Source organism: Rhea pennata, chromosome 11 (genome assembly GCF_028389875.1).
Source record: "Rhea pennata isolate bPtePen1 chromosome 11, bPtePen1.pri, whole genome shotgun sequence".
NCBI lineage: Eukaryota > Metazoa > Chordata > Aves > Rheiformes > Rheidae > Rhea > Rhea pennata.
Window position 1 is genome coordinate 4,360,005 of NC_084673.1, and position 25,445 is coordinate 4,385,449.

The window sequence follows — 25,445 nt, forward strand, 5'->3', positions numbered from 1 at the left end:
ACTAAGGTTAGAACACAGATAGAAAAAGAGTCTTTTGAAGGTACAGATTTTAAAGGCTGGCAAAAATCACAGAAGCCCTCCCTCTAGCCACAGAGATCTCTTTAGCTGAAGAACTAAAAGACTATTTCTGGACTAAACTGATTCCCAGAACTGGCCTAGGATTCCCTAAGGAAGAGAAAATCAAAAACTTGCAAGCTTCTCTCTCACTCACATGGGCACTAAAAGGCAGCTGTGATTTCCCAATTTCCTACAGATAAGGCTCTGCTCCTTCTCTTGTTTTACATTCACAGAAGGAGCACAGGATAGGCGCACTGCTCCTGCAGACAACGGTATTAAGAAGCACGGTTCTGTGACACAGACTATCAAAAGTGCATTCCTCATTGATGCAACCCCCCAAAAAACTAAAGGTTTTCCAGGCTGAACTCCCATCAGCACTTTTCAGACAGCACGTAAGAACACAAATGGACTGCAGCCTAGAAAATGCAGATGCCTAAGCACATACACAGTGCCATTTCATACAGCTCAAGAGTATCCCAACACATCTCCACGGGACTATTACCTAGGGAACATATGTCCTTCTAGATTGGAACTGGAATCAAGATAGAATACTTTAGCATGTCTAAAATGTTACTGAATGTTTACGTTTAGGCATCTGAACTGCTCCCTAGATCAGACCCACATGTGAGTTTCCGTATGATATCAAGTTTAACGGCTCAGAAGAACACCTTTGACTTTTCCCCTAACTGAAAGAAGCTTAAAAAACAAAAAAACAAACAAAGCCTCCAACAGATTATCTGTGTAACTTCAATTTCATCTTCAACTAAAACAACAGGACAGAAGATGGCAGGATTGATATGAAAAAAAAAAAACAAATTTAATATAATAAAATATTGAAAGCTGTGATACGAAGTAGATTAATACCATTTTTCAGATTCCGCTGGCTGCTTTGGTCTATTCCTTGTGCTTACTGAAGCTGAATGATTAAGAAGCCTGGAATGAAAAAAAAAATACATATTTATCCAAGAGCTTTGCAGTTAAAGCTCTCTTCCCTATAAAGAAATGTTCTGAACATTAAAGTAGCATTTTTCATAAAATTAGAATATGGGTATTATGCATATATGAAACACTAGCCCAATCCTGCTTCCACTGAAGTCCACAATGCAGTTTCCAGCTCTTGTAATATTTCAGGCTTTGAATTTTAAGCAAGTAAAACCCAAACATAATCTAAACAAAATGAAGGTTCCTCTTGTTTTCCCTTGACACATACACACCATCTCTGTTACTCCCACAGCTTTGTGAAGTTATGCCACTCTCAACACAAAAGGACCCACAGTTCATTAAAAGTAGAAGAGACAGGAGAAGGTGGAGCTAAAGTGCATAGAAAGTGATAGAGCACAGGAAGTTAGTCTGAGCGTAGGAGCAGGTAAGAAGACAGCTAAGTAAGAAGACTGCAAGTGCAAAGGAAACGCAGGAAAAAGAGGGAGGAAATGGAGACATATGCAGGAAAACACCTGTTCCTAAAATGTGATCAATCAAAAAAAGCCTAAACTTGCATATAAATTCAGAGCTGTTTTCCCATCTGAAACAAACCTGTACCATGCACGTGTGCACACAGGCAGAAGACACAAGCTCTTTATTAAGAATTTTCTTTTTTAAAAAAAACCCTGCAGACCAGAGAGCAAACCAATTAGAAATATTTTTTTAATTAAACATTGCAAGTGTCACATTGAATAGTAACTAGAATCATTAATTTTGAATTCTAATGTTAAATTATACAGAGAACTAAAATTTATTAAGAACCAGAAAGAACTGGAAGACCAGCAACTATTTAATGGAAGAAAGTAAAATAGAGTACATATCCTCATTTCATATTTCATTACCATTACAGAGAGCAGTACAACAATTAAAGGATCAATGATTTTCAGTCAGACATTTGTGATTGTTATGATAGCTTTGAGCTGAGTAATCTTATTTCTAGTTTAGATCTCTGTGACTGTATGAACCTCAACTTAATGGGATTATGACAAATTATATCTGTTAAACAAGATAATTTACAGTCTGCAGTATCTGTTCCTTATAATTTAGTTCCAGAAAGTTAATCCTAAGGGTGCAAAGATTCCAGCAGCCATTTCTGCCCGTATTACCTCTTACTAAATCCAAAATTTTCTATTTTGTTGGATCAATCATCAGCCAAATAACTCTTATTTATGGTCATGCTTAATCCTTAAATAAACATTATACATATAGTCATAACACGTGTAAATATTACAGTTAATTGCATACTTACGGTTTGCATCAATGACACAAATTCTGCTGTAACATAATAATTATATAATCTATTGTTTTGAAAAGGTTAAAAAACTCGCACAAACTTTGAAACATAAATTACTCAACAATACACACACACTGATACGTATTTGTATACACTAAAAAAAAAAAAGAAAAAAACACTGCGACTCACTTTTCTAATTCTCATAATCATGCAAGCGTAACATCTGTTCCAAACTGCTGACTAGATGGGGGATAAAGGTGATGACAAGACAAACTATGTTACCAGGAAATATTTTCCAAGGTTTGAGAATTAAATAATTGGAATCTCTTCTAAACCATCTCTTTTGTTTACATTTCCTGAGTGAACATACTACCATGAAGAGACACAAACGAAGTGAATGATGCTAATTAAAATTGGAGACAGCTGTCATTGAAGTAAACAATTAAGAACTATTTGAGATCCATAAAATATGTAAGGACACAATACTTTTATAAATCCTGACAGATTTTAAACTCCAGCGTCAAGACTCCATTCCTTTGAGAACAGTCTCCTGTCTTCACATATGGCTCACTGCTTTATGACAGTAAGATGCACTCTTGCAGATTCAGACAGCTTTAGGAAGTCACTGCTGTCTGATGAGCATCCATACTTCACACTCATGCAAAGCACTATCTCCCTAAGGAAGGTTATTTTTTCAAACTGAGACACTGTACTTTGTTTTCAACAGATCAGTAGTATCCAGAGTAAAGCTGGGGTTTCATCTGACAAGGTGACAACTTAGAAATCACTTAATTGACTACATACATGTCTGACCACAACAGATACACTCCCATTCTGAATTTCTTGTTTTCTGTGAGGTTTTTGTATCTGCCATTTCCTCCCTCATGGCTATCAAATGCAAAACAGGTTGCCACCAGTTGTTCTAATTTGAAAGTGATCACTAATATCAAAAGCTCTAAAAAACCTTTCGCCTGAGGTTCTGCACTTGAGGCGCTACACTTTCATACTTAAAAGACAACCGCTGGAAATAAAACATGCCAAAGGTGAAGGAAATTTAGCTTCTAGTTTGAACTCTTTATTGGACTATCTAGTCCAATTTAATGAATTTTTTTACTTGCTTTTCCTCTTAACTAACAATAAAAGCATTTCCACGTTTTTTATTATAAAAAAAATCTTAAGCTAACTTAGCCAGTTCCTTTATTCTAGTTTTGTTCAAGAAAAGGCCCAAATTGGTTCTTTTGTCCATATTTTATCTTTGGAAATCTGAAGATCTACAAGCACTATATACCTTGATGCACGTCCTGCCGCCCTTGTCCTCTGGAAGAGTTTTTCACTGAATGAAGTCCTATAGCTTAATGGCCTTCGTCTGTATTCACATTTCATGTACATCAAACCAAAGACGGAAGAAGGAAGCAGGACAGGTTGATGGGAGAAGACAAGGAAGTCAATAGCATAGCAAGCAAAAAGAAAAGAGAAAGACTGCATAATATTAAAAGAAAATACACTGAATGAACAGAAATATGATTAGTAAGAAATTACTTCATGATGGATTCACTGAATTACTTTATTTTTTTTTAAATAGAAGTTATTTTGCACCTATGTATTTAATGATAAATAAGCAGGCTTTAAAATATAAATGCTAAACTAAGAAGTAAAACTTAACAAATAAAATTATGCATGTATGATCAGCGAAAGAGCAAAGCAGAACCATTAAAAAGATAGCTGCATAAGTTACAACAATCTTTCACAAAAGTCAAATTGAAGCTGTAATACTTAAGAGGAGTGACTTGGTATTTCAAATGATTAGGTACCCAGGAAATATTAAAGAGACAAACCCCACATGCAATATAAACAACCATCATATAAAAATTTAGTATAAGAAACAACACTAAGATTCTCCCTCTATTCATATATTAAGCAATACAGGAAAGAATTAAGTTTTTCCCTTTTTTGGCAATACTTTTGTTAATTAAAAAAATATTAGCATTAAGCATTAAGATTTCATTCTTATTTTTTCCTTCCCAATGGGCATGACCAAACGCTTAAATACACTGGACAAAGTTATAAGTGAAGCATAACTTATCTTTTCTTCACACACTACTGCTGTTACTCAACTAATTTGAAATTTGGGTGAATTCTTAAACATCTGCAATGCACAGTATCAAGATACCACCTTCTCTAAGGACTTCATGTATATTTTGCAACTATCTTCAAAGAAAAACAGAAGCACAGAATCTCACCACTATACAGAAATTCAAAAGAAACAAAATCTGTTCTGTGGAAGAATCCATTATGTCAGGGTTAATAAACAACTTTCAGAAGAACAGCTTACTGTCTCAGAGGTACCTCACTGCTTATTTTCCTGTTTGGTAAAGGAAACAGAACACAGTTCCTACCCTAATCTATCCACATCGTATGCCACTTCAGGTACTCCTCCTTGCTTTTCCTTTGACCTATTTGTTATCTCGTTCTACTGCATTCCCTCATCTTGCTTCTTGTTGTTTTTCCTTTTCAAGAAACTTTCAGTTGTGAGCTAACATGAAGTAGAAGTTAGATAGTTCATCGGGATGAATACTCATACTATTCAAATAGTGCAAACATATACTATGTCATCTGAGAGACTATTATTTGAACAAATTTCCTCTTCAGTCCATAGGAAATGTGGATAGAGGAACTACTACCTAAGTTATCTTTATTTCAGTACACTAACCAGCCCCACAAAAACTGCATGCAAGTTCTGTAAGCAAATAAGCTAAAGCAAAATAATGTGAATACCTCACTAATAATCTCTTCATACCAATGTCACTCACGCGGACATAAGCTTCTTGCACTGGAAGGGAGGGTTGCAGACCAAATCTGAGGGGTTGGGGGGCAGGGAGGGTGGAGGAAAGACTTTCACATTCATCTCTTCCTTTCCATATGATGTATAGAGTTGCTTCTATAAACAGCAACTTTATGCAAAGAAATGCAGGATAAGTGTCTTGGAAGTCTATTGATTAAGCTGTTATATAACTGAAAAACTATTCTCAAAATGATGAGGTGCCACGAACTTTTGGGTATAAGACAGATTAAAGAATAAATTAATTTTAACATACAAGTTATCTAACCAATATTGTAGTACCTGTGTTTTTGTTCTTGCTGCAGTAACTGAGCTGCTATTTTTCTCAGGTCAGTCACTTCTTTAATTTCATCATCTTCTTCAGTCAGCAGTTGTTCTTTCTGAAGCCTAAAAAATTAAACATTACCTCAGTTTCAGAAGTTTATAGTTTTCTTTAGATATGGAAATTAAAGTATATTCTTCAGTCAAGCAAGACAAACAGGTATGTCATTGGACAATAACTATAGAGCCATTCCTGTAAGCATGTTTTCTGCCCAAGCAGAAATACTTCATATGTCTACAGCTTTCTTTCCTCCATATGCAAAGAGTTTAACCCTCCCCCAAAAGACAGATTTACCTTTTTCCATCTCCCCACTCCTCGTTCTGTTCTGTCTTCTGGGTTTTCTCAGGATGTTTCCCCCGCTCCTTACATATGATGAAAAATAAACTTAGAATTCAATAAAAAGAAAGAACCACTGAATAATTTTTCTTGTATCAAATTATAGTACCTTCATGTAAGACAGCAATGGTCCAATCTGTGTATCTCCTTGCTCAGGAACAGCTCCCTCTTCCGCATTCGGATCAATATAATCATAAACCTCCTGGTCTAGTGAGGATTGATAAAGAGTGAAAAAGATAACATTAAGCAGTTCTCTGAACCAAGTGTTATTCTTGCAAGAGAGAAGTACTTAAATGAAAAGCATCAAATAAAGATAATATGGCAATAATACTGTCTCCTTTATCTGGAAAGGCTTTTTTTTCTTTCTTTCTGGTCTTGTGCATTTATAGTTTTATTACATTGTTTACAGAGAGGATAAAAATATAGCTCCAACATGCCATTGTATCATTTTGTGCAATTTTGTTAAATTATATTACCTAAGCAAGAGTATTTCCATTACCTAAAATGACAGATGCGCAACAGACATTACCTTTCTGTGGATCAAGTTTACTTCCCGCTACATGATTGTCACTCCTTAATGTTTGTTCTCTCGTTGATTCTGATACCTGGGAGTGAAGGCTGATTGTATCATCATCAGACGGCTGCAAAGACAGTCATACTTAATACAAAACTATTAGTCATATATTATGTGATTTGTGTAAGCCAAACACATAGTATAAAAGATCCTATCACGAGGGATGGCTCCTAGGGCAGAGAAAACAACATCAAGTCAGTATCTTTTCAGGAACGACAGTTCACCGTGTGAAAGAACTGTTTAGTATCCTTTGAAATACAGTTTTTCATTCAAAGAACCCTAACCCAGTACTGATCAATGGGCTGAGAATAACTTGGGTACTTTTCCATCTAAAATCTCCAACTACTTTAGATGCTCGTTAGACTAATGATAAAAATCACAGCTTTACTTTCCATCAGTTTGACTTTTCTTAATAAAACCTGTAATATCCCTTACTCTACACTGTTCCACTGAATATTGCTCTGCATTTACAGTTATTCTTTCTAAACTGAGACACAGTACTATCAAAGTCTTGTTTTATAGCACTCAGTTTTGACATTGGTAGTACTAATTACAATTTGCTAAGCTTAGATCTCTACAAACATATGGATATGTTGTGGGGGCTTCTGTTCATCACTTTAAACCTAGTGTGTCATTCAGAAGTTCATATTAAAATTTAAACAGAAAAGATTACTAACACATACTTTCACTAATCTTGAGTGCTTGTATATTTCAATTTTCCTGTATTTTATTAATAGCAAAAACAAATGTTACTTATGTTTTGTCCTCTGTGCAAAACATTTCATATCTGAAAAGATCTAAACAATTCCTTAAATCAGAATTCACTTTTAAAACATATAGGAGTTTGAACTGGAATGAACCTAAACCGAAAAAACTCAAATCAATGAAGGTTTTATATGTCTAATATTGTGAAGGTTTGAACTCAACACAAACACGTGAAAGATGTAATTGCAATTGAGGATTTCTCAAATGATGCAAAATACAGAGGAACAAAAATGTTCTATAAAACAGAAGTTAGACAAATCTAACAGAGAAAAACACTCACTTCTGTTGTAGATAACCTTTTATCCCCATTATCACTTCCGATGCCAGAGTCTGGTCCATGATTTTTATTGGGATAAAAGTCCTCCATGCTATAGTAAAAAGAAATTTTGTTTCATTTTTCTGAAAGTATATATCTTCTTTCATATATGTTCTCTATACTCATTTACAGCTGCTGCTACAGAATTTGTGCACATCTCATACACACAGATGAAAAATTCTTCATCTGAAAGAGTTGTTTTAAAAAAACCTATCAAAAGTTATAGTTAAAAAGATCAGTGAAGGTACTCTATCCATATGTCTATAATTTCAGAATTTTTCTGTGTGTCATTCTAAAATTGTTTTTGGAGAATTTAAATATTACTTTCTTTGAAGTACTGCAGTTCCTTAAATTTCATTGGCAGACATGATTTTCTACTAGCAGCGAACACATTCCCTACAGCACTGTCACATTGTAGCAGTCTAGATCTGCTTAGATATCTACTATTTTTCGCCCCTAAATGTACGACTTCCAAAAATTACTAATACAGTAGACAGAAAATTGGCAGCACTAGCAGGGTGTGCTTTTCCAACTGCGCATTGTGGAGCTTGGTTTATATGGTTTATATTTATTATCTAGAAATTGCATCAAGCAATCTCACTATTACAGAGATGTTGCACAGCAGTTAATATTCATGATTTCATTCCTTTTGCAACACATTTTATAGCTGTAATCTTAAAGTTTGGTGCAGGCTTTTGGGGAGCACATGTGGACCACAGCTTCTAGAAACGTTTAGAAGCATTCTATGGATGCTGCGGCCTGACCACCTACAGCAGTTTCCTGAGATCATGGACTGAATCTCACTGTTTGGATGGCTCCGCATAAGCTTTATTCGTACTCCATCTTTCCTTCAGCACTGAAGGAAAGAGTGACACAGGTTGCACATGATATTTTAAGCAAACAGGCAAAAACAGAGTGTTATTTCATATGTTTTCCAAAGGCAAAACAGGTGAAGATAGGAAAAATAAAATCACTCCCATTTAATCACTCCAGAGGTGCTCAGTTAAGAAGCCAAGCAAAATACGCCACATTTTTTGACTTCAGGAGTAATCCAATCAACAAATCAAGATATTTTCACTGATGTTTAAATCAGTTTCCATTAACACATGTTTCGGAGGCAGACTAACTCTGTATTCAAGGCACTTATGGGAATGCATCATCACTGCTTTTGACAAATTTGAGTGAGAAATTGAAAGCTTAGTTTTTCAATAAACTGAAACTACATCTTTGTTCTAACTTTCAAGTCTTTAGTAAGCATAATGAAAAATTTTCATAGTAACCTAGATGGTCATTAGGCTAGTAACATAAACTTAGATAGTATGACTTCTAAATAAACAACCTTTAAACTACTGAAATTACAGCTATTAAACTGTAATGAACTTATTGTGGTACATTCTCTTCTGTTCCCTAAGGAACACTTCATAGCAAATACTAGAGCAAAAAGAAAACAAAAACAAAACAAAAAAACCCACACCACTTACCTGTCTGTGAGTGGCTGGGAGGGGATTCGTTTACCTAATGACGGAAGATCCAAAGAATCTGGTTTTTTATCTATTCTGAGGCACGCCTGAATGCTGAGGAATTTAAATATATGTACTTTACCCTTTAAACATATCTGTTTGGAAACAAAACAAAATAAAAAAATACTTATTACATAGCATGTCTTTTAATAATGCACCAAAATCAATTCCTTCTACACTGATAGGTTAACACCCACAATTTCCTGCTAGGAAAAATACAGCTAAAAAAAAATAATGAAAATCTGATTGGTAATAACTAAAACAGTTCCCCTTTCTTAAGGGATACAATGTTCTTACACTAACCTGTGCTGGTGGTATTTGCATTGGATTGTTATCCAAAACTATTACTTGTAAATGACGTAGCTTCCTGTAACAAATTGGAATTTCCGTAATTTTATTACAAGAAAAATCCAGCTTTACCAAGGGAAGGTCTCCTAATTCTGTAATGGAAGAAAAGGAAAAAAATAAAAATCAAGTATCTACTTAACACTTTACATAATTTACATACATGAAAGAAAGGATAACAAGAAGCTTACCATCTGGCAACATATGGAGATTATTTCTTCTTATATTTAATTCTCTAAGTGACTGTAGTTTTCCTATCTGTTGGGGAAGGACCTGAAGTTCATTGCAGCTAATATCCTAAGTAAAATACAATGAATGAATGAACATTTTAAATTAAAATAAATGATGTAAAACTGCAATCAACATTATTATAAAGCATATCATATAAAAGATATCCTATCTTTCTTGTTTTTTCCCCCACAAGTGGTAGAAGTATTATAACACAGACCTCACTGTTCCTTCACAACTTCAGCAATTTCTGAACTCAGTTGGAAAGGTTAAAGCAATAAATGACAAGGACTGGTTTTGAGATTTATACAGTGGCCTAGCAATCAAGAGAGCCTGGTACAGTTCTCACATCAGCTAAAAACTTCATGTGTTATTGCAGGCAAATGATTTGCATTCTGCTCCTTTCATAAAAATTCTTCCCCTTCCTTACAAAATTTGAACCAGTGCAACTAAAAATTTACAAAAGTGATAGCATGTTCACCAACTTTTGGGGTTCAGTCACTAGAGGGTGACAAAGCTGCACTGTATCAACACAGATTACGGCTACTTCTGCCACTACCTTATTTAATGTTTGTGTAGGTAATCCACACTGAGTCAGCAATCGTGTTGCTGTAAGACAGTTGCTAACGTATTTTATTACTTTTTTACTGAAAATCAGTAAAACTGATTTCAATGACTAGTTTCTTAGCTGTACAAAGCATGGTTATCTATCTACTCAATGAAAAAACAGACGCTCATTTTGAAGTCTGAGAAACAACCAGAAGCTAGCCCTTAATGAGAAAAATCCATCTTCCTCCTCCTCTACGCACATCCAGAGCTTCAGCATAGGCACTGCTCATGCGCTATTGGCAGTAGGAAAGTCTGCACTGAGCCAGATGTCTATGAAACTACAGGTTGCCTGGAATGAGCTGTTGCATAGCTATTTTGAGTTCCCCTCTGTCCCCAGCAACCAAGTTAAAATAGGATTCCTTTCCTGAAAGGATCTTTTCACATTCGTATCACTTTATTATCAGCATGTTTAAAATATAAAATATTCATGTTTTAAATAGAAACAACGCAGATATTGGAATGCAACTCTTTGGTATATCCTTAATCCATGCCACCAGGCATATACTCCCGGTTTAACATTTATGAAAAAAGCCAAAAAATACCACAGCTATTCTAAAGAACATTCAATTTCTGTAAACAATAGCATTGATACCACCTTGAAACCTGAAAACACTGAAGTGAACAATAAAGGATATCCCATTGACCAAAAACAGAGTAGAAGACATCAGAAAAGCCTCGCAAACATTCAGAATATCTCATATTACTTGCAAAATAAAAAAGAAATGTTGATTTATAGCTCAAAAATTAGATCACATTAAAAGAAAATTCCAGGGCACACTTGAGACAGGACATGTCCTGGAAATATGATAAGAACTACTTGCAATGTCCAAAGAAATTACAAATACTGAAAGGTCAGATCGAGTCCAAGTGCCATTTCTGTATCAAACTTTTTATACAAGTTAAAGTCATTTCATTCTGAGAGAAGCAATGGTAACAAGTGAGAGAAAAAAGTTCCTAGCAAGGCTGCAGAGAAAATCTTGACTTCATGTAAGATTGCCTCCTTCCCTGCTTCAGCAAATTCTTGATTGACTTTTACAGCTTAACTTTAGCATAACTGCTTTAAAATTCCTCGCAACAAAATAGGCATTTCATTTTTAAGCAAGGCTTACTTCTTCAATATCCTACTTTGGGTCGAGAAACAAAACACATTCTTCAACTACGTGTCTGAAATTTAGCCTTTTTCTCTTTAAAAATGTTTCTTTGGTCTCTGTAGAGAATAGACTCACCTAAGGAAGATATTAAGAAAATGACAAATGAGCTTGAGTTCAATCTGTCTTTTTACTTTGAAGCAGCTTTGGATACAGTCATATTTCCTTGCTGCCAAGGGATACAGTGTTCTAGGCTACACAGTCCTTGCACTTGTACCACCAAGGATACATAAGGTCACTTCAAAGCAGCATGCAAAAAACAAACTGATTACGATTCACCACTTTTTTTTTCCTCTTCTGAGAAGTGAGAGGAAAAAGTGAAATTCTATTTCTGACTGATTAAAAACTTTGTTCTGGTCTCACATGAAAGGAGTAAGAATTTAGTAAGAACTTATTTCTTTTCCAAATGGCTGTTTCCCAGAGTCACCAATTGTGGAACAATATTTAACACAACGTATGACGATTTTAAGGGTATCAGAAAAAGGTACATTCAGTATCTAAATTATTTACCTATACTCAGAAATAAGATCTGTTGATAACTGCCCACTGTTCTTTAAAATATAACCTTAATATTTGGTAACCATCAGGAGGAGAAAAAATGGTTATGAAGAAATAAGGAAAGCAACAGCAGACAAAACACAAAACGTCAGTGTGCCATTTAATAAAAATCACATTGCACTTACACCTGAACTGTGTACATCACACATCATTCTATTCACCCCAGCCCAAATAAAGTAATAGTAGAACTGGATACAAATATTGAAGAGGACAAAGATGGTAAGGTACTACTTGTATAGAGGACAAACTACATAGACTTCAACTCTTTATTGCAGGAAAAAGATTCCTGATAGCATATAAGAAAAATCACCTCTTCCGAAGGAGGTAAACAGAGGTGGAAAGAAAAAAGTCACTACTTTTAACAATATACAAAATACAACCTAAAATGAAATAATTCAATAAGCATTTTTATTTATGAATCTATTAATCTTCAGTTAATGCAACATACTGATTTGCTTATCTCAATTCTTGAAGTTCTACAATAAATACTACTTCTGTAATTTGAGATGAAACACAGAAAATGCAGTAACTAAGTTTATAATCTGCATTCCTGTACGTAAAAATGATCATGAATTTACATTTTTCTTACACTGCAGATAGGCTACTTACACTTTAAGTGTACTTAATACGGTGGTTTGCAATTATACTTACCAATTCCATTAGATCTCTCAACTTTCCAATTTCTTCTGGAATGGAGACCAGCTTATTATTACTGACTACCAAAACTTTAAGTGGAAGATCAAACAGGTATTTTGGCAACGTTGATAAAAGATTTCGACTTGAAAGAAAAAAAACAACAAAAAAGAAACGCTACATTATAATATTCTCTTTAAATTTGACAGGAGTCCGAAATACACATTGTAAAATATTTCTCCTACTCTAGAAGACATCCCCCACCTATTACATTTTAACTCAATTCAAGCTACAGTCTCCATCACAAATTCCTTACCAGATAAAGTTTCTCTTAGCTAAATTGTAGGTCACTATCTCATCTGGTAAAAGTGGATGTATTATAACTGAACCTCCTAATGAAAGAATGTACACAAACAGAAATCTGTTGAAAGAAACAAAAAAAAAAAAAAAAAAAAAGCCCACTGCTCTATAAACGAAGCTGTAAACAACAGCAGTAAAAGTGCAGAATATTCTAACTTGTATTTTTGAAGCTCTGTGGAGTGGCAGCTGGCTGCATTTTTTCTTCCTGATGGAGAGGTGCAGCTAATCTAGCACCTTGTCACGAAAACTGTCACTAATTATTAATACTGCATCTGGGCAGTAACAAATCTTTCACCAAAATTAAATCAACATGGAACAAATACTGACAACACGACCACATCTCTGCTAATTTAACTGTGGCACACAACATTCAGTTTATGCTTGATATTTACTTTTATGCCGTTTCTGATGCCTTCAGAAGGATCAACTGATCTGACAGTCTACCAGTATAAGCTTTATGTTCTCAACAAATTTGAACTGGCAGGATTTATTCAAGATCACTGCTTCTCACATCACATAGCTATAGCGCTCCTGAACCATTACCAAAAGCCCTAAACATCTATTTTAGATGCTCTTTGCTGAGCAACACTCTGGAAGGTATGTTTTAACTAATGTTGATTTCTGCTGCATGTATCTTATTCCAAATACATGCACATATGCTGACTATATTAACAGGAAAGGTATTATTGCTGACAATTTAATTTAAATTGCTTTCAGAAAAGCTACCAACTGCAGGCTGCCTCTTGCCAGAAAGGGTTGGGGTTTTTTTTTTTTTTTTTGTTTTTTTGGGGTTTTTTTTTTTTTTGGTAAACTACTTGTACATTTAAAAAAGCCATTAAAAAATCAGCTTGCTCAGGTGTGGTATGAAAGCAATTGCTCTCACATACAAAAATGAAAGTTTGAAGAACTGTCCAGAAGCCAAAAGTTATATTTTGCAAGAACCTTTTGCTTTCACATTATGTTAAGGAAAAAAAAATCTAAAAGTTTAAATTTGTTTTTGTGTAATGGAACTGTATCAAAACACTGCTTTCATATTGAAAATCTAAACTTGTGCAATTTCCCCTCAACATGACTATCATTAATACATCCGCAAGAATAACAAAATCACTATGCCGCTGCAACATTTCAGCTTCGAAGTAGTGTAATTTTGACAAAGTAAGCTGACAGTAAATTGTTATCACTATCCTTATAAAGAGCACTGCATCTTTGCTGCTAATACTAAGTGGAGAAAAAAAAGTAAATTTTAGGAATAGGTTTGCAATAAGCTTTTTTTTTTTTTTTTTTTTTTTGCATTTCAGGCAGAGATGACTGGCTTTTCCTAATTGGTGATCTGTTAGAGTGAGTGGAAAGCAAAAATATTCCACGCAAGTAAATGAAATTTCTTTATTTGCTAAAAAACTTTGCAACAAAACTACAATTCTTTGCATGGCTTAGATCAGTAATCTCTGAAGTTCTTTTTTTAAAAAAGAAGCTGCCTACTTTACAAGGAATTGCTTAACACTTTTCTTTCTTCTTCTGCATCTAAAATTAGAATTTGAAATCATCTGGTTTTCTTCTGTAATCACAACACTGAAGCAAGCAAGTCTGTATTTTAATCTGTCCACATGTCCATGCATTCTGAAAACAGTCCTCAGACATTAGCACAAAAACAAAGAAAAAGCAAGGTATGGAAAAAGGAAATGAGCCAACTTCTGAAATAACATGCAACGTTCATTTAGAACTAGATGCTCCTTTATTTATGTATCAAAAATTGTATTCAGCACTTCAGTTACATCAAAACAGAAATGTGTTTTTGCTGCTCTGTGAAAGAAATTAGGTCAGGTTTCTTTCAGAAAATACTGAAGTTTTAACATGTCATTAATATTCTTTAAACTTTCACAGAGCAGTCAATTCTTGGAAGTTATCAGTATAACTACTGATATTTGGAGATTAAGACACAGTTAATGTTTTTTTTCCCTTTTCCTTTCCAAGTATCAATTCAAAAAGTAATCTGAAAATTGTGCAAAAAGTTTTTTCTAGAACAAATCTGGTATGTTAAACAGTTCTTGGTTGAAAAGACTGTTTTGGACTTCAGACAGTCAGTATAAGAAACAGAGGATATTGTGGAAAACAAGGTCTCAACTCTTTATGGAAGGGTTCCTCTAGATTCCTCTGCTTCCGTACATTTATACAGTATCTTAGATTATCTCCAGTCGAGCTCATACTCATTTTCTATTCTTTTGAGAAGATCCAGCTATATGTTTTCCAAGTCTAAAAACAACAATGGATGCAACTAGTGTACAAAATGAGCAGAGCCGTCTGGCCAGAGTAATCTACCCTCCTGAAAAAGAAAAGAAAAAAAAATGGATTTCTATATATGTAGTTTTTAAATCACAGTCTACTCACATAACATTAACAACAAATAAAACTTCTCAAACTCTTCTTATAGACAGCTATTGTAGTATACTGCCTGAAGTTTTATGATGCTTTCAGTTCTTCCCACAAAGGAAGTAACAAGAACTGCTGGTCCTAAAACACCAAGAAAATGGCAAACAGCAAATAGAATCATTTTATTTGTCTGGGGAAAAGTAAGGGCATTCGATGCCCTCATCAAGTAAGATGCCACCTCTCCAATGAAGTATAGAAGGAAGAATGACAAGGTTTACTCACCTAATGTTAAGGTAAGTAAGCATTTGCAAATTTTTAATAGATTCTGGAATGGATTTGATGCAATTGTGATACAAATTTAAAGTTTCAAGTGGTGCAAACAGCCAGACATCAGGAGGAATTTCAGTAAATCTGTTCTTTGAAAGATCTGGGAACAAAGAAAAAGAAGTAATTTTTAGTCAAAATTTTGCCCACAACAGGAGGACGTGCAAATACCCACAGTTATTCCTGTCGCGCTCCTAAAAATTCAGGCATTGCAACAAGTCTAAAATAGTTCGCTTTTTTACCAGGGGCTACTGGATGCTACTGGATATAATAAATACAAAAAAAAAAGAGACTATGCCAACTATATAATTAAGAACACTTAAATGCAACTGAATATCAATTATGATTGTCCCTCCTATCAGTCTTTGTACTATAAAACTTTTTTTTTCTCCTATGAGACACAACAGTAAGTCACAAGCTACAAGCCAATTAAACAGGTAACTTTCTGTTCTTGAGAGTTAGATTAGAATCTAATTTCACTGTGCATAATACCTGCAATAATAAAGACAAACTGGCACAGAACACTTATGTATTTTCTCAGCTAAAGAACTACAAGTCTTAAATTAATATTTATTCTTTATCCTACACACAGTTACTGGTTTGTTCTCCAGTTTCACATTTATAATTTAGCTCAAAGGAGAACAAAATCACGTGAACCAATATCAAAATGGTTTAGCTACGAAAATAAGAACGCAATTTAGCCTAGACTAAGAGCAGAAGTGGGGTATCACAAAGGAAACATAACACTTGGGCTAGAACTATTCTGATAATGCATAACTGCATCATGCAAATCTTCATGCTAAAGATGTATTTTTACAGTGTACACTTCTGTCAGAATACTGACTCAGCTGTTTTTGACAGAATCTATACCATGCCTGACTATATATAACATACCATCTTAAATAATAATAAATGCAACACTTGCACCCTGGAGTATCAGTATCTACCAAAACCTATACCATACAGAAGTCCATGAAACTTACCCTATTGGAAGAGAGAGATTTACTTGAGCTAAAAAGTTTACGTTTTCAAAGGTAACTCTTGCTCCCAACCTAAGATACTTCAAAGGGTGGGGTTTCTCAGAAACCAGAGATACTCTTAACAAAGAAGCAATGAGAATCCCTTGTCATTTCAAGTTTTGGTTATTAAGCCTTTAGCACCTGCAAAAAATGACTGTTTCCACTTAGCCACTATCTATCATGCTATCAGTGGGACAAACATACTGTTTGGTTTATTCCACCCAACTGGAGATGCAGACTAGAAAGTGGCTGACTCAAAGAAGAGAGCTCAAAAGCTCAAAGTGCAACTGGCAGACCAGCTACGACTGGCATTTCTCAGGCACCAATACTGAGACAATACTGTTATACCATCTTCGTCGACAACTGAGAAAATGAGATGGAATGCACTTGTAGGAAATTTGCGGATGATGCCAAGTTGTGGGGAGTGTGACCTTGACCGACAGACACCTCATCCAGTTTGCTAAAGGGAAATGCAAAGACTTGGACGTGGGGCAGAAAAAGACCGTGTGCTGCTGTAGGCTGGGGGCCGGCAGGGCAGAAGACCTTCATTTTCAGGAAAGAATCTGGTACACTGCAGACTGAAAATAAACGTCCCTTGCAGTGGGGAAGGTCCACAGTGAGCCAAATACCCATCCACTAAAATGGACTGGCACAAAGAAAAACCACCTTCCAGTGGCATTAGTTTTGGAAGTAGCATTAACTTTGTTTCCTAAAGACCAAAAACTGTGAGATTTGTGAGCCAACTGCCTGCTGCTCCACCATTGCATCATTTGTAAGAAATAATCTCAAGCGTAAGTGCAAAGCCATCCTTTTCATCAGATTGCTCAAGAAAGGAACACTGCTGACACTGAAGTTGGCATACTTCTAGCTTCAAGAGAGAGGAAGAGTGAGATTTAGGTTGAAGAACTGGTATTCTTAATGCACTGAATGAAAAGACTGTGGGACAGAATTAAGTATAACGAAATATCCAGCTATAATTGAGAAGTCTACTAAAATGGTTTTAGAATACTTTGAGAAAGTTTTCGGAATAACAGAGTTTTTCTGTTTACCAGTACATTAATTTTCAAAACACTATAGGCAAATAGTAGCTTACATTTGAATTAATTTTCTGCAAAATCTTTTTCAAGTTGAAGAAAGATTCTCTTATACCAGTACCCCATATAGTAGATAAATGCATGCAAAGACAATCTTATTGCTGGCATAGTTCTAGAACTGCCACTGCTTCAAGAGTCAGGCTTTGGTAAATTTTCTTCTGAAATCAACTTTAAGGATCTTCCTGGTTTTATTCAGCAGCAGCTGAATCTGTACAATGACTGAACAAGGACTTTGGTTTGCAGTAGGGAACACAGAATAGCCGCAACAGAAGCGGCTGTGGTTACTAACCTGGCCTGAAGAAAATTGTATTACAACATTCTGGTTTAAATTGCTTTGTATAGCCTTGTACATGAAACAATTTCATATTAAAAGAAAACATGCACGTGTTGGGAAATTGCTATAGGTTAAAAACATCTCACTAAAGACAATAGCTTCAGATGCAATGGAGGAAAGATTTCACTTTTCTATTATGAAATGAAATCCAAAAATCACATTTTAAATTAGGAAATAGCACCTATTATCCAGCCATTGTAAAATAAAACATTCAAAAAAACTGAAAGCAATATGGTTTATCTTCCAGGCAATTTTTTCCATATTTTGTTTTACATGGCATTCATACATCACATCTACTTACTGCTTTTTACAGAGAGATAACAGTATTCTTTATTAAAAATGAAAAGTGATTTCTACTCCAAAAGTGCTTTTGCAATGAACAATAGATTTATTTAGCACAGCAGATGCTAACCTGTCTAATAAAAATGTCAATGTGAAGTTTATGCAATTTAGGCAACTTTTGAAAACTAAAGATGCAATAAATGATTGAGAAAACACAAGAAAAGGGAGGTTATTTCCACCAGAAGCTGGGGAGATTTTGGAACTAGAGTGTTCCTTTAAAAGTCAGACAGATTTCGTATAATCAAAACGGAAGCAGGTTGGTGGCACTTAAAATGAGAATAGTTTTTCAACAGTTAATAAACTGAAAATGTAAGGAAAGCTGGCAAGTGCAGAAGTGCAAGAGATTTACAATGATAACTGATCTGGAAGTGAAATTATACAAGTTCTTTACTTATCCAGTCTAAACTGAGTTAACTCTAAACTGTGGGTGTTACGACAAGACTAAATTTAAGATATCATCGAGGATTACTCATGAACGATAGCATATTTCATTCCACTATCATTGTAGAAGCAAAAAAAAGCCAAAAGCACACTGTTACTGAGGTTAATTTAAAAGGAGGAACTACAGAAATCTGAGGAAGTTTGTTAAAAAGAAACTAAGCAGCAACTAAAAGAGCAAAGTCTTCACTGACTGCATGGAGACAATTTAAAGGCACAGTACTGGAGGTTCAGAACAAAAGTGAAAAAAGAGCAGAAAGTCAGATTTTGGAGGGGTGGAGGTTAGTGGAAGAAGGTATCTTCCATAAGCTTAAGTCTTGTTCTAAAGTAAAAGCAGAAGCCTCAAATTCTCTCGGGTTTAATTTAAAACATACTAAGGCAGTCAAAGTATGATGTTTCACATTTGTTCTCCCTTTGCATTTGTTACCAAAGACTTTGCCAGAGTAGATTGGCCTTTGCTTTGATCCAGTGCAACCATTTTTATGTTCCATTTCCATCCCTATCCCTGTTAGGTCACACTTTGCATGAGCTAGATGTTAAATCTGAAAGGCAAGGACTAGTTGAGAATTCTACACTTGAACACCATATTGAGACATGCATTTTCATAAAAATATGCAGACCTACGATAGGGCACGGAGATTTTTTTTGCTGAAACTGCTTCAAAGTTTTATTTGGAAACTAGATAAGGAAAAATACCAGGTCTGTTCCCAACTAGGAACATCCAAAGATTTTCCTATCCAAGTTTTCTGGTAACACTTTAGTAGAGTCTAAGCCTAAAACCATCTAAACTCAATAGCAACTTTATTCATATAACCTGTCCTACAGAAGTCAATGAAGGTATCAGATAAAACTGAAAGCCGAAGACCTGATCCTAAAGACACACTTTTAGCCAATCTAAACACAGGCCCGAGAACACTATTTGAAAAATGAGTAAAGCTTATTAGTCCGTTAGATACAAGAAAGTCATGCTAAAAGAACCACTCATGCTTCTATCTGTGAGGAAAACAGGGTGACAAAAAACTCCTAAGACATGCAAACTCAAATACCTCAGAAACATCTGCATATGATGATCCTGGGAGACCTAAGTTTTCTATGTCCAACAGTGCATGGACATCTTGCATTCATAATCCCGTGATAGCGAGCATTTATATGGAACAATAACAGCGTCAGAAAAGCCCCCTCATTTTAATTACATTTCACACAGTGATTATTTCACTTGACAGGCCAACGGTAACACAGAAATACAGGCAGGCAAGGGTGCTTACTGCACGTTACACCCCCAAACCAGCTTACGATTGCGTGTTCTGCTGACTATTCTTCTGTCGCACAAATATATAATCGTTCCCTTTCTCCCATCTCTAGCAGAAAGCCAAGGCCCTCTCCTGGGAGAAAGTCCTACCATGAGAAAACTACCAGATTCGTGTTCCAGCTCATGGAGTTATTTTGCTAAGCAAAGCTGCTGTCTCTCAAAGAAGGTAAGTAGGTATGATTCTCCTTCCCTCAAAGTTACATGCAGAATGGAAGAGGGTATATTCATACTTCCAATAAATATTTGAGACCTTTTTTTTTAACCTGAGAGTTTGACAGAGCACAAAATAGATTTTGTAATATCTTTTTCACAAAAACAGAAAGATCTAAAGTGGTGTTTGGGTTCCAGATCCAGAAACTCAAGAGCTTGGAAATACCTTCTTTATGGTTATCCATGTCACTGATTTTAGCTACACGGTCTGAGCACCAAATGTGATGAAGGAGACACTGTACATGACAATGCAATTGAAGATTCTCATAAAGCACAATCAAGCTGCACAGCTGCAACCAAAACTGTATTTCACATCTTCGAAGTTCTTGACTCTGCAAACTAAACAGCACTACTAAACAATAAATAAAATTTCTCTTTAAAATTATACTTTTATCACATCGGGGACTTGAACAAGCAACCCCTCAGTTTGAAGCATGGCTCTTCCACATAAAGCACAAATTTCAACAGTTGTCTCTGACAGATTTTTTACTACTAGGAAGGAGGGACTGGGATCCAGCACACTGGCTTTGAGGCCAAGGTAGCCTTGAGGAACCAAGCTGCTATTCTGACCCATCCCTAGCAGTCTCCTAGCAGACAGTGGAAGTGTTTACATTAGCCGTTCAAGCAATTCTGGTCTTTAATTTAAGGCATCTCCACTCACCTCATGCTGGTTCAGGTATATGTGGCTTTTACTGAAATTTTCACTAAACTAGAAGCCCTGATTCAAACGTTGAAGCAATTGGAGGGCGTGTAGGCGCTGATCTGCTGTACACCAAAGCAGTGATGGAGCCAACAGATGCGTTCAGTGAATTCATCACCACGTTACTCCATTAGAAGGATCCAGGCTTTCCCAGTGTACAACAGCATCCTGCTCCAACCCTTGACTATGTATGTTCAGTTATTTAGCATGGCACAATGAAAACAAAAGCACAAGTAACACACGAAGAGAAGATCATTTAAAATAAAAACGTATACACCAACCAATTACATAGTCAAAAGGACTTTTCTCCATGCCAAGGATTATCTTCCTCTTCACCTCTAAAGGCTTATTGCAATTTTTTATAATAACCTTTCAGTAAAGCTCCAGGAATCTTTTGTAATTTGAAATGCTAGGCAACAACTCCCACACAGAGGCTATCTGCTTCCCTAAACTAAATGGCATTTTAGTATTCTGTCTAGCCTAGAATTCTTAAAGCAGCTTAACATTAGAAAGTGAAGTCTGTTTTCATGGTAGTTCAGCAAGAATTTTTATTAAGCTTGTGTATTGTAACTCAGGGCATCTCCTACTTAAATTGACAAGATTACCTACTGGTTGCTCACAAGCACTGAAAGACTTTTTTTTTTTTTAAAAAAAAAAAAAAACAACTTAGGAACTCCAAATTTCCACTTCAAATTGTTTTAACTTTTTCATAAAAAAGTAACAGAAGAACGTAATCATCAACCCACTCCTAAACGACACAATCTCCGGGTTTATTAAGCATTACTAGAATGCATGCAGAACCCCAGAAAAAGCTTATGTTAGTCTCTGTATTCTTGGATATACACATTCACATTCTTTGCCCCCACAGACTTTACAATTTAGAGGCTTGAGGCAGAGGGAAAGGGCTACAATAATGCAACTGTAACCAACATTTACTATATGACTTTGTGAGAATAAAGTAACTTATAATTAGATAAACTAAATAGAAATATTTAAAAACAATACAAGAATGCCTGAAGACAAAGGACACTGGAAAACAAGGCAAGTGTAGAATAAAGCAGAGGAAAAAAAGCTCTGTAGAAAACGGGTAACCTAACAGATCACAGGCACAGAGCAAAAGGGGGCTAATCATAACAACAACGTTCTTTTGAGATATGAAGGCTGCTGCTGTAGCAACTTCAGCATCTGTTCTTATTTGTTGGTGCCTCCTGCTGACCCTGTTCTACGATTCCAACTCATGCCAGACCTCATGGCAGCATTTAAGAATGGCTGTGGCTAATTTTGTTAGTTTAAGAGTAAATATATAATATATCTCATTACTAACTGTAATGAGCTGAAGTAAATACTTTTATATAAGTATTTTAATTCTGTGTGAGCCTTTAATATAAGTTCTTGTCCAACCCGTATTAGTTCTACCTATTAACACAATAAAGCGATAAAGTGACAAATTGAAGTAGATGTTTGCTTTAATACACAGATGGTCAAGGATCCACGTGTTCAGCAGTTGCATCTGCTGGTCAGCAGGCTATGAATAAACCTAAGATGCAGGGTTTCTTCAAGTCCTATGCTACAAAAAAAAAAAAAAAAAAAAAAAAAAAAAAAACACTTTGTTGAGAAATCATACTTCGCCAATCAAACTGTACCTTTCAAGCACTTCAGATCATGTTAGTGATAATCACACTCGCCCAAGCAAAAAAGATATTTCAGTTCTGTAACAGCGAATAAGGCTTTCTTCTCCAAAGTGCTACAATCTTTTCTAGATCTGTCAGAAATCACTGTTCTTTTTCTGGTAATTATTAGTACTGGTAGTTAATGTAAACCAGGACTTAAAGCTATGCATCTAGTAATCTGGGTCCTCATTTTTGTAGCAGGCAACAAACTCTCATACTCCCATGTCAGCTAAAAGAATGGTGAGAACAGACTAAGATAGCCAAAGAAAAGCAGAAAATTTAGAAGTCTCGCCACAATACCATGTAGAATATTTAACACAAATATAAATTATTCATTATTTTTCCACCTTCTGGGGAATTCCAGCCTTCAGGCAGTCTGGTTCTGTTACCTTTTGGCTAAGAACATGTTTTAACTGTAAGTGCCAGTCTTGCCAGTAAAATGGATTTATACTTTTGAACTAGCTCTGAAAAAAATTCACAAATCATTTGACATACTTGTCACAAGCGAAAAGTCAGAAAAAAGAAAAGGTTAGTTTGGTTTTGTTATTGCACAAGATATAATATATTTCATAGCTAAATACATTTCTCCTCCACAAATAATATGCAACAAAACAGAAGGGAGGAAAGGGGAGAGACTGAAAAGACAGGAACTTCTTTCTCTCTGGGAAGTGCAATTGTATGGAAACTTAACTGCTGTGCTATGAAGAGTTAAGAGTTGCCATCATCACAAGTGAAAGTGCATGACAAATAAGATTGGGAACTATATGCATAAAAATTCTGTATGAAAATTTCTATGTTCTTCTCTGTAACTTTCTACTAAATACACTTGTGTATATACATGTGTATTTATTAGAATTTGAAGACATTCTGATTTGGATTAATAGGCAAGGAACAGCCACAATGCAATATTTGTCTCAGATTTCTAAGAGTATTTTTAAAAAATTGAGAACAGATTTTTTTAAAAAAAATCAAAACTAGTGCTTCAAAAATTTAGTACAATTGTGGAATGTCATTCTAAACAGATACTTTCTTTGGAAAATAGAAGTTTGAAGTGGGACAAAAAAGATAATGATGAAAGAAGCTTTAGTTTAAGTCACTAACATACATGCAGGTTAGAAATTCAGCAGGCTAGAAAAGCTAACAATGTTTATATTCAGTCCCTTAGGACAAAGCAAATATACTACTCTCCAACAGAACTAAAGCTGGCAACATTATTGGCCTTCAACAAGAAAGCCTCCGGCAACGTACTCTCCCTTACCCCAAACACTGGCTAACAAACCACTATGAGAACTTCCTTGCTTATAAACTGAGACACTTCCAGGTTTTGCACCTGACACATTTCTGAATACAAACACTGCAAAAGCCCTGTATAATCTGGATTTCTGCTTTAGTTCAAATTTGAAATTGTTACTGAAAAACAAACATGTTTTTCAACAGGTTTGATTTCTGGAATGAAATCCACATTTATGTTGTACATTATACATGTATGTTATTTCTACACTGAAAATTGAGCGTAGTGTTGCTATTCAGTAAATTACTTGTCATCCCTTCAATTAAAATTGCTATCATCAAAAATAACGAACCATGCAGGAAAATACAAATGGTTTAGAAGTTTATGTTCTATATCCAGCAGAATTAGCACAGTACTAATCAACTCTCTCATGCAATTCACACTTAATACCAAGTTGTAGGTTTTGTTTTTTAACCTGTAATCACATGAATGACTACATATCTAACAAGGGCCAGAAATTATGTGGCTTTTTTTTTTTTTTTTTTTTTTAAGTCATGTAAGTAATATTAGACAAGGGTATCTTAAACCACAATCATATTTCACCCCCAGCAGACACAACCAGGAATCTCAATGTGGGAATTCTGCCTGTGGGGCTGAGATTGTTATTAGCCCTGACAGGATGGCTCATTCTGCAGTCATATAGGGAATACACTGGTGTTACTCCTCAGTTATAAAAAAAAAAGGTAGCAGGTGGTGAGAAAGGAGAAATTCCAAAACTAATTTATTTATAGGCAATTCTTCACCTACTTGCAATTGCTTGTAGGTTCCTCAGGAATTAAAAACAGGGAATTAAGTTTGTTGTGACAAATGATAAGCAAGCAAGCCTGATGTCACCACTGTATACATCCTGAGGTAAGAAATTGTTTCTTGAGCTGTCAGTAAAATACCACCCGTAAGTGCTAAACTCACATTTCAAAGAGTGCTCAGGAAAGAGGGGGGAAATTGCTAAAACCAAAGTTGACTTGGGTCAGTAAGGCAGTAAAGCGCAAGTACCTATTAAAAAAATGGAAAACATCGCTCTTAGCTAAGTACAGAGAAATTATATCTATCTACTACACATTTACCATGCGGATTAATGCTGCCCACAGGGTGAAAAGCAAAATTATACACTAATAAAATGAATGGAATATTCATATACCTCTATACATGTCTTAGTACACCTCTTAATATTTTAATAACCTATGAATTTTTTCCAGAAGTCACTTAACAACAGCAGAGGACTAGTCTGAAGAGTCAAATAACAAATTTTTTTTTGGGGGGGGGGGAGAATATAAATAAATAAATAAATAAATAATAAAAATCAAGCATTGTTCCCTCCAACCCCTTTCCCCAAGAAATTGGGATTAAAATTCAAATTTGACAAAAGATATGAAAAACATAAGGTCAGAGTTAAACAGAAAGATACTGCAGCTCAGCAAATAAGTTCTGTCATAAAAATTTAAGATGGTCAAAATGCGTACTATTGGCAACTTATGTTATGTACTGGTAAGCCATTGTATAAGTAAGTTAGCTATAAAATGTG

General features: G+C 35.2%; 1 protein-coding gene across 2 annotated transcripts in view; it reads right to left on the reverse strand.

Moving 5' to 3' along the window:
* LRCH2 (leucine rich repeats and calponin homology domain containing 2) overlaps positions 1–25,445 on the reverse strand; it is a 40,756-nt gene that overhangs the window by 11,195 nt on the left and 4,116 nt on the right. Inside the window, exons 2-12 of one of the 2 annotated variants that reach the window (XM_062585065.1) lie at positions 15,475–15,619; positions 12,484–12,610; positions 9,481–9,586; positions 9,248–9,384; positions 8,906–9,039; positions 7,389–7,476; positions 6,299–6,410; positions 5,879–5,976; positions 5,728–5,795; positions 5,394–5,498; positions 922–990 (exon numbers count right to left, since the gene is read on the reverse strand). In XM_062585065.1, coding sequence (XP_062441049.1) covers positions 922–990; positions 5,394–5,498; positions 5,728–5,795; positions 5,879–5,976; positions 6,299–6,410; positions 7,389–7,476; positions 8,906–9,039; positions 9,248–9,384; positions 9,481–9,586; positions 12,484–12,610; positions 15,475–15,619 — 1,189 coding nt within the window. Of the gene's footprint in view, positions 1–921; positions 991–5,393; positions 5,499–5,727; positions 5,796–5,878; positions 5,977–6,298; positions 6,411–7,388; positions 7,477–8,905; positions 9,040–9,247; positions 9,385–9,480; positions 9,587–12,483; positions 12,611–14,947; positions 15,036–15,474; positions 15,620–25,445 lie in introns of those variants that run through there. The other variant, XM_062585066.1, reaches the window with a different exon arrangement.